We start from the raw sequence: 10,000 nt of genomic DNA on the forward strand, positions 1-10,000 counted from the left end.
TGACATCATATTTGTATATATATTTTCCTGCAAGAATCAGGAAAAAATTGTTAAAGCCAATTAAATTACCACGTGGCCGCGCGAGACCAGTTTATAAACCATATCGGAATATAATTTTTAGTTTCTTTGCAGCTATGACAAATTTTGATCAATTTAAAACAAATGTTCATAGCTGTTTTAAATGTTGTTAATTTGTACTTTATAAAATTGTCCACAATATTACAACAATGAGCACCGCCAAATCTTATTTTGGAATCGTCAGAACAACCGTTACTATGGTTCTTAACAACATGGCAGCCACCATAGCCGCCGAACTGGAAAGCCTTATAATAAGTTGAAGCAGAGAGCTTTGCGAGCTGCCCACAAACCCAACTTTTTACTATTTTTTCCTATCGCCGGCGCACACTGCCGACTACACCCAGGAGTCGGCCTTATCTAAACAACCTGTCAGCTGAAAGAGGGGGCGGCTCGTCACGAGCCGTAGCACAGGCAGCCGAACATGACGACATGCTTCCAAGAAAGGAAGAAAGAAAGAAAGAAAAAGAAAGAAAATGGAAAATACACAAAACAAGAAAATAGGGAGGGGACAAAATTGAGAAAGAAAAAAGTATGAAATGAACATAAAAGCAAAGAAAAAAAAAACAGGAACAGAAAAAAGAAAAGAAAGCAGTTGACAGCACGCCGTGTGTATAGATTTCATACCGACATCGAGAGAAAGGCAGTGAAAGAGGAGGAACACACACACACACACACACACACACACACACACACACACACACACACACACACACACACACACACAACGAGAGACAGACAGGCAGACAGACAGACAGACTGATTTTTGTTTACAGCACTGAGGACAGGCGGAAATTTGATCTGCTCTCTCCTGAGGTGTCCCTCTCTCTCTTTCTCTCCCAGCTCCGTGTAAAGGCATTTTTGATCGAAATGTGACAACACACACACACACACACACACACACACACACACACATCTTCTTTCTGGGAGTCGTTTTTAGAGTAGTGTTGCACACAACACAGTTATTTTTAACCCGGTTAACATTCTTCACACGGCTCCTGACCAGACACAACACGTTTCAGTTACTCTTGTCATTTGGGACACAGATTTTTGGAAAGAACCCGGAACCTTTCCTTACGTTGTCGCCAGGGTCGTTTGACAAAGATCCATTTGTTCAGTCAGCGGATAGCCTAAGCAGTTCGTGTTTGACTTTCAGGGGATTCCAACCATCTCATGCCGAGTTCTTCCTAGCAGACGTTTTGGAGCTACAAAAAGAAAGTTGTTTGTTGGTTGTTGGTTTTTTTTTTTTTTTTTTTTTTTTTTTTTTGTTTGTTTGTTTGTTTTGTTTTTCCATCTTGGTTGTGGAGTTCCTTTCAGGACGCATCGACATAAAAGGTTTTCTACATATTTTCCGGCAACGTTTTAATGGTTCTGTATGGCAAGCGTGGAATGAAAAAAAAAAAAAAGTAATACGTTTAGCGTGTATGTTATTTTTTTTTTTTTTTTCAAAGGATGTATGAGATGAAACTGTATTTGATTCTAAATATGGAAGCATTATTTGAAAATTGTAACTCCGAGACTTACGCTTGTTGTGTCAGTTTTGGCAGTTCGTCGACACAGATGCAGAAAATATGTTCATAATGTTTTGATTAGCTGCTTTTTTTGTTTGTTTGTTTGTTTTTCTGTTCTCTGTCTCTGTAAACAGAAATCTTTCTTCTCTGCTCTGTTCCAGAAATGACGTCAATGTTGGCTGCTTTTGACGCCATTAGCTGATGACAAGTTTGTTTTCTCTCATTGACATTATTTCAATCGCTTTCTCAATGGAAACCCTGGCATCGACGTCATACATCAGTTTTGTTGAGTCTTTGCACGCGAAGACTAATTCATCTCTGCCTCAACATTGTCAAACTTACATTTCCGAGCATGTTCTTTTGTCCTTCTGACCCAAGATTCGAGCAGTGCAGACTATACGAAACTTATTCATTGAGCAAAATTATGGGTGTCTTTTGTTAAGAAAAGTTATCGAATCTCCACAGATTATTTGCGAATTTGCTTTTTTATCCTCAGCAGGCAATCGACACGCTTCATCAACTGGACTCTCTCTCAGGTAAGAAGGTGAAGTTACAGTATATTTCTATTCCTTCATCACCTGTGTGATTCAGCAAAAGGCCTACACTGACGCCGTCTGGTTTCTTGGACGCTCCAGCAGCTCTAAGAAAGATGTCGACGCGAACTTTCCATTTCTCCCAAGCTGCTGCTGGACTGACACGGTTTACGTCCAGTTCTTCGGAATGTTTTACACGTGCTGATGCGTTCGTCATTGTCAGGGCGTTTTCCATGAGACACCGATCCCACATCTGACACCATTCAGTGGTGATTCTGTCTCAGAATGTCCAAAACGGCTTTTAGCTTTCTTCCTTGTGGCATCCTCTACCTTCTATCCTCTATGTCGCTGTCATGGTCCCAAAAAGACAAGCCAAGGATGAAGGAATAAACTACGCCCACCTGAAGCACCCAAACATTCCCATAGAAATCAAAGCCAAACTGATAGACACAGTCTTCGTCGTCCCACCCTGACCTATCAGTGCCAGACCTGGACTTTCAACAAAGCCCTGGAGCGCAAACTGGCAACCTGTGAGATGAGATGTCTCCGTCGAGCAGCTTGCAAAACCAGAAGGGACTGGGTCAGAAACGGCGACATCGGAAATGATTAGTGCTACCCCTATCAGCCAGTAGGGCCTACAAAGCATACAAACGCATAAAGTCTTTTGGTCACCTTACAAAAATGCCAGTCAACCAGTCAGCCCTGCCAGCCTAAAACACAAAGTAGTCATGCTTCAGAGCCAGAGGAAGACCACGCCGGTGGTGGACTGACGGAGTTTCAGACATCGCTTCTTCCCCACAGCATTACGCAAATCCAGACCTCTCGTCTTGCAGCAGATCGCCAACTTCGTCTTTCCACAACACCTAATAATGAGTAAATCATTGATATTCGCATCTTCCCATCGCTCTCTCAAGCACTCTTCTTCCTCTTCTACTAATTATGTATATGAATTATGTATTCTTTTCTTTCTTCCTTCCTTTCTTTTACATGCTCATTCCTTTTCGTACTCTGTTTTCCACCTTATTGTCAAAGAAGATTTTGAAGGAATAAAGCCGGGAATTTGAGCAATAATTTGGATGTTGCTGGGAAAAAATCTTTCTTTTCGCAGATGACTGCACAGAAAGAACTTACTTGTGACGGTTTTTTGTTGTTGTTGTTGTTGTTGTCTTTTTGTAATGCAAATTTACACTGAAAAAGTGGTTTACAGAAATCAGTTGTTTCAATGAACATTTATCTGACTGTCGTTTATATTTATGATTAGACCATAGACGTAGTTACAGATGAAGAAACACCACTCGACAACATTCCCTCACTCTTTCTTTCACTTCTAGTCAGTAAGAAAGCTCAATTCCGGTGTGTGTGTGTGTGCATGTGTGCAAACCAGTGTGTGTATCTGTGTACGTGAATACGAGCGAGCGTGTTTGTGTGTGTGTCTGCATGCGTGCAAACGAGTGTGTGTATGTGTGTGTGTACTCTGTGTTCTTATTACAGATTATACGCTTGCGGTCGGCTGTATACTTTGTTCCCCTGATGGATTACCTGTTTACTAGAGGCTCACCTAAAACAATTCTTTCTACATTTGAAGTGCAAGAACTACTTCACATGTTCTTTGAAGTGCTGTCTTTGATTTTGCTGAACAAAAGTAATGCATTCCCAAGAAGAATGGAATCCAAATAAAGAATGATATTTGACATCCTTGTAAAAACTCAGCAGCAGCAATCAAATGGTTAATGTTAAAGCCACGTGCGATGAACTGAAAGTGAAAACCAAGAAATGGCATGCTTAATGTCGCGTGTCACGGTGGAAAACGAAGACACGAAGGAAGCAGAGCTGCAGTTTCCCTGCATTTCTCTGGAAGAAAACATCCCCTGCGTCCAAGTGGCCTGTCCAGAAGAAGTAAACATGGACACTGATGACGACACGAACAGCATAAGAACGGAAGAAACAAACACGGGGACTGATGACGCGAGCACAGGAATAGATGACGCCAATACAGGAATAGATGACGCAAGCACTGGCGCGAGCACAGGAATGGGTGATGTGAACACTGGAACGGATGACATATGCACATGGACTGATGACGCAAGCGTAACAAAGACAGATGATGATGATGATAGCGGGGACGCAGGGAAGGGGGACAGAAGTGATCCTGGTCCTGACGGGGGGTGGGGGTGGATGGTGACTCTGGCGGGGTTCGTGGTGGCCTTCCTTGTGGACGGGGTGCTGGCCTGTTTCGGACTGGTCATCCCCGAGCTGCTGACCACTTATGACGCGGGCATGTCCATGACCTCCTTCCCTCCTGCCATCCTGCAGGCCACCTACCAGGTCTCAGGTCAGTGGAGCTGCAAAAATAGTTAGACTGGCCTTATCTGTGTGTGTTGTGTCCCTTTGGTTTTGAATGTCTGTTCTTAAAACCAGTGGAATAGAATCCAAGATAATGTGAAATGCTGAATCAAAACAACATTAAACGAAAACTTCACCACCACCACTACCACCAAGACACACGTCTTGCTAAGTTCACTTAAAATTTAAATCAAGTCAAAATATTGAAAATAAAGTTAAGTAGACCGACTCGCTTCAGTCTTTTTCAGTCTCTATGTATCCTAACTGATTTCTTTCAGGAAGTACTTTCAGGTAAAATGTTTTGTAATGGGCCTGTTTATCTGATCTATCACAATCGTCTTCTCATCGTCTTCTGTCGCTTCATGGTCTGCTCTGTGACCCAGGCCCTGTGACAGCCTACCTGGTCGAGCGGTGGGGCTGCCGCCTGGTGGGGTTCTGTGGGGGAGTGGTGGCAGCCCTGGGGGTTGCCGGAAGTGCTTATGCTCCCAACATCCACCTCTTCATCCTGTCGTTTGGGGTTGTAGCAGGTATGTGTGTGAGTGTGTGTGTGAAAATCAGATATAGCAATGTGCGTGTGTGTGTATTGGAGGCGGATTGAAGTGTTGCGCGCGTGTTTGTACATGCGCCTGCGTAACACGCGTCTGCGCGCATATGTTTTTGTCTGTATGTGTGGTTTTAGACAGCGCGTGAGCAATGTGTGCGGAAGACGCATATTTTGAGAATTTTCTCTCGAAGTGTTTTGAAATGTATATTTTGTGGTCTTAACTACGTATGTCAACAAGACAAAATAACGTCTTTGGGCCTATATTTCGTTTTCATTTTCCCCGTAGGTTAAAATGAAGATTCGATTTGTTGCTGATTATTTTATTTCTTCTTTCTCTTCTCTGTTTTTCCCCCCACACGGCTTATCGTTTTTGGATGTTTTTCCAGCCTTGATTTGACTTTGCATGTGGTCAGCTGGGCAATAAACACCGAGAATAACTTCAAAGAGACCAAGTAGTCATAAAAGTGGGACGGCTTGCCCGTGGGCGGTGTATGTCTGCTGAAGGTCACCATGAGTGACGTATGTAGCCTACCTGTCCATGATTCACTGTCTAAAGGTGCGGTTCATAATAATATCATCTACCTGTCGTTCATCTTACAAGCGCACTGATATAGGTGAGTATGATCAACGTGTTGTGTTGTGTTGTTTTGCGTTGTCTTGTCTCGTTTTGTATTATATCTTATTGTATTGCATTGAATTGTATTGTTTTGCATCGTATTACGTTTTGCTACATCAACACCATCTTTATATGTAAAGATTTCCTTGTTATACTTGTGTTCGTCATCTGTGTACAGGTGTTAGGTGTGGGTCTGATCTACCTGTGTTACGTCAGCATCTATAGCTGTAGACATGGACATTCTATACATACCTGTATCCTTCCCTTCTGTACAGGTATGTGTTTCGGTCTGATCTACCTGTATTACGTCACCATCTATAAGTGTACATGTATTATCTACATACCTGTATGTACAGGTGTGGATGTGGGTCTGATCCACCTGTGTTACGTAATCATCTACAGGTGTAGATATGAACATAATCTACATACCTGTGGGTCTGATATACCTGTGTTAGTCACCATCTATCGGTGTAGATATGACCATCATCTAGATACCTATGTGTACAGGTGTGGGTGCGGTCTGATCTGATGTACCTGTGTTACATCACCATCTATAGGTGTAGAAATGACCATTATCTGCACACCTGAGTGTACAGGTGTGGGCGTGGATCTGACCAACCTGTGTTACGTCACCATCTGTAGGTGTAGATATGAACATTATCTACATACCTGTGTGTATATGTTTGGGTGTGGGTCTGATCTACCTGTGTTACGTTACCATCAAAAGGTGTAGATATGACCATTATCTACATACCTGTGTGTACAGGTGTAGGTGTGGGTCTGATCTACCTGTGTTACGTCACCATCTAAAGGTGTAGATATGACCATCATCTACACACCTGTGTGTACAGGTGTTGGTGTGGGTCTGATCTACCTGCCCTCAGTGACCATGGTCAACATGTACTTCCACAAGAAGCGAGGCGTGGTGGCTGGCATCATCACCTCAGGCTCTGGCTTTGGTCTCCTAGCTCTGGCGCCGGTAAGATCCTGCATCTGTAGTCGCTTTTTCGTTTTGCTTTTCCCCCCTCAATCTGCTATCTCGTTTCCGTGTGGGTGCTAGTACTATATATTTTCTATTAAAGTTAATCGCATCGTTTCCAAGACATGGGATGCCATCAGCATCTTCCCTTTTCGGTGTTTTTTGCGAATGGTTCGTTTTTAACATGCTTTCAGCTGTGATAATTATAGCCTCTAATCTGGGCTATGAAGAATATTAACTGAATTGTATCTAATTGCCGCTCGTGTGTGTGTGTGTGTGTGTGTGTGTGTGTGTGTGTGTGTGTGTGTGTGTGTGTGTGTGTGTGTGTGTGCAGCTGACAGAGATGCTGATGGAGCAGTACGGGTGGCGGGGATGTTACCTCATCATGGCGGCCATCACTCTCCACTTCTGTGTCTGCGCCAGTCTCATGCGCCCCCTGCCTCCTCCTCCCCCCTCCTGCACCCCGTCCCCTGACGTCCTGAACAAGGTGGTGGTGATAGACGGTCAGGAGGCCAGCTGTCCCTTCATGGAAGGTCAGGACGGTTTGAGTCTGGTGCACGTGCAAGAACTGGAGGACACGGGTCACTTTGACCATCCGACTCCCAAGGCTCACCTTGATGGGGATGGTGAGGATCGATATCCACCACTCAAAACTCAGTTTGGGAAGAACGAGCATCTGTCACATATTTCCCTCAACACCGGTCCTGGGGTAAATTCTCATCTTTTAAATCCCGCTCACAAAACACTTCACAGAAGTCTGCAAAGCAGCATGACTTCAGTGTCGAAAGATGCATCAGCAAGTCTGGTATCTCGAAGCAGGTCTCAGGGCCATCTGGAGTCCAGACCCTCTCACAGACCCCACCACACACCACTGCCCGTCAACGTCCTCAGCACGTGGTTGGCTTGTCAAGTCCCGCCGTCTCTATCCCGTCATACCCTGCATTCCCATCAGTCCTCAGACAACATGGCTCGCCAGAGCACAGGCTGCGGGCAGCACAGGTGGGGTGACACGTCAGGGTGGCATCACAGGAAGACCCAGGAGAACAGCACTGAGTGGGGACAGTCACTGCCGGCCGTGCATCACACCGTGGACATCCTGAGACACGTCGTGATGAAGAATCCAATGAAAGCCAACGGAGTCCCTTTCGTTTCTAGTCAGGTAAGCGTTCAGATTCTTTTTCTTTTTTTGTTTTTTTGTTTTTGCCACATTTCAGCAGACTTTTTTTTTTCACAAGATTTAATACTATAGCAGCACTGCAGCAGATTGCAAAACCGCTTTCTGACTAAAATCAAACTAAATAAATGTGATTGACCATAGCAGGTTGAGTAATGACACGATAACTGTTGACTTTTTTTCTTTTCTTTTTTTTTTTTTAAATAACGAAATCCGGATATCAGAGAAGACTTTATAGAATACTCTCAGAACGGCACCATGATCTCATCCTATTTCCAAACAAAAGGGCACACCGTTAATTTTGTTTTCGTGTTGTGCCCAAAGTAATAGAAAACAATTCAGTATTCAAATCGCTGAGCATGGCCCATTTTTGTTTTATTCTATCACCTGCCCTCTGCCATACAATGTTTCAGTTCATTTTCTAATTTGTTCATTGCGCCTAATTATTTTACTTCGTATGATGATGTTTTGATGGGTAGGCTCTCATAGCCAGACCAGCGCGTTGGGTAATACATAAAGGTCAGGCATCTACTCCTGTTTTTTTGTTTGTTTTTTGGTGTTTTTTTTGTTTTTGTTTTTTATTCAACGGGACATATGGTGAAGCGTATGTGTATCAATCCACACGCTTTGATATCTCCTTGAAACCCAAACAGTGGAATATGATATGCCATTGTGTGTGTGTGTGTGTGTGTGTGTGTGTGTGTGTGTGTCTTTTCCTCAGTCTTCAGCAGATGAACATCACACGGACATATCAGCCAACAACTCCCTGATCCCCTGTGACGGGTTCCCCAGTGAAGACCCCACCTCCCCAGAGCCAGGGGAGGAGAGGAGGAAGAGGGGGAGGAGTGTGGGGGAGTGGGTGAGGGAGAACCGGACCTTCGCCTTGTTCCTGACGGGCGCCTTTCTGCTGCAGCTGGTGTGCAACGTGCCTCCCCTGCTGGCCCCCTCCTGTGCTTACCAACATGGCGTCAGCAAGGAGCAGGTGGCCACAATCCTGTCCATCTATGGTCAGTCACAGGGGCGCGCGCGCGCCCACGCGCCTGTGTGTGTGTGTGTGTTGTGGAGTGTGGGCGTGGGGAGGGAGAGGAACGAAGGTGTGGGAAGAGTGTGTTGCTCTCAATGGATGGATGAATGTGAAGCAGTTCAAACCAGTACAAATCTGGGTGAAAAAACAACTATGTGTACAGAATCACACAATCAACTAGTATGAATTTGTAATTATGTTTTTGTTGTTATTGCTATTAACATTTCGTAGAAGCCTTAATTACATTTGTTGTGACCTGAAAATATTTACAAATTAAAAAAAAATGTCTCAAAGATTTTGGTGGGTAGAGTTTTAAAATACTTTACGCAAAAGCTTGGTGTTTTAGTTTTTCGTGTGTCCTTATAAAATTCACAATATCGTTTCATTAACATTTCAGGGCGCTTGTGTGTAGGCCAGTGTTCAGGACTGCTGAACACAGCAGTGTTTGTGTACTGGAGGGTGGTGTATGACTGATAGTGACTGTTCCAGCGTGTATGTCCAGGACTGCTAATCCAGGGGTGATGTATGACTGACACTGATTGTTCCAACGTGTATGTCCGGGACTGCTGAAACCAGGGTTGATGTATGACTGACACTGACAGTTCCAACGTGTATGTCCAGGACTGCTAATCCAGGGGTGATGTGTGACTGACACTGATTGTTCCAGCGTTTTGTCCAGGACTGCTGAATCCAGGGGTGATGTATAACTGACAGTGACTGTTCCAGCATGTATGTCCAGGATTGCTGAAACCAGGGGTGATGTATGACTGACACTGACTGTTCCAGCGTGAATGTCCAGGACTGCTGAACACAGGGGTGATGTATGACTGACACTGACAGTTCCAACGTGTATGTCCAGGACTGCTGAACACCGGGGGCCGCCTGCTGGCAGGGGTGATGGTGTACATGGGGATGAGGACGCTGCACGTGTACAACCTGGGCACACTGCTGTCCGCTGTGGCCTGCTTCGTCTTCCCCCTCGCCACCTCCTTCCCCTCCATCGCCGCTTGTCTGGGACTGCACGGCTTCTTTCTGGGTATGTTTGTGTGCTTGGACATGTGTGTCTGTATGTGCGCTAGCGTGTTTACACGTGTGTGTATGTGTCTAGACCATTTTTATGCGCGAGCACGTTCGAACGCGTTCATCATGCAGTATATTGTATTGCAGTGCTTACATCAGTAAGCGTGTGCGTGTGCGTGTA

The 10,000-nt window shown here is 44.6% G+C and overlaps 1 protein-coding gene across 2 annotated transcripts in view; it reads left to right on the forward strand.

The window, feature by feature from the left end:
• LOC143281198 (uncharacterized) overlaps nucleotides 1-10,000 on the forward strand; it is a 13,238-nt gene that overhangs the window by 1,884 nt on the left and 1,354 nt on the right. The window contains exons 3-8 of one of the 2 annotated variants that reach the window (XM_076586257.1): nucleotides 1,748-4,451; nucleotides 4,846-4,989; nucleotides 6,474-6,601; nucleotides 6,936-7,760; nucleotides 8,497-8,782; nucleotides 9,659-9,835. In XM_076586257.1, the coding sequence (XP_076442372.1) occupies nucleotides 3,893-4,451; nucleotides 4,846-4,989; nucleotides 6,474-6,601; nucleotides 6,936-7,760; nucleotides 8,497-8,782; nucleotides 9,659-9,835 (2,119 nt within the window). In that variant the 5' untranslated portion in view covers nucleotides 1,748-3,892. The remainder of the gene's footprint in view (nucleotides 1-1,747; nucleotides 4,452-4,845; nucleotides 4,990-6,473; nucleotides 6,602-6,935; nucleotides 7,761-8,496; nucleotides 8,783-9,658; nucleotides 9,836-10,000) is intronic. The other variant, XM_076586259.1, reaches the window with a different exon arrangement.

The sequence above is a fragment of the Babylonia areolata genome, chromosome 4, assembly GCF_041734735.1.
Source record: "Babylonia areolata isolate BAREFJ2019XMU chromosome 4, ASM4173473v1, whole genome shotgun sequence".
NCBI classification, from domain to species: domain Eukaryota; kingdom Metazoa; phylum Mollusca; class Gastropoda; order Neogastropoda; family Buccinidae; genus Babylonia; species Babylonia areolata.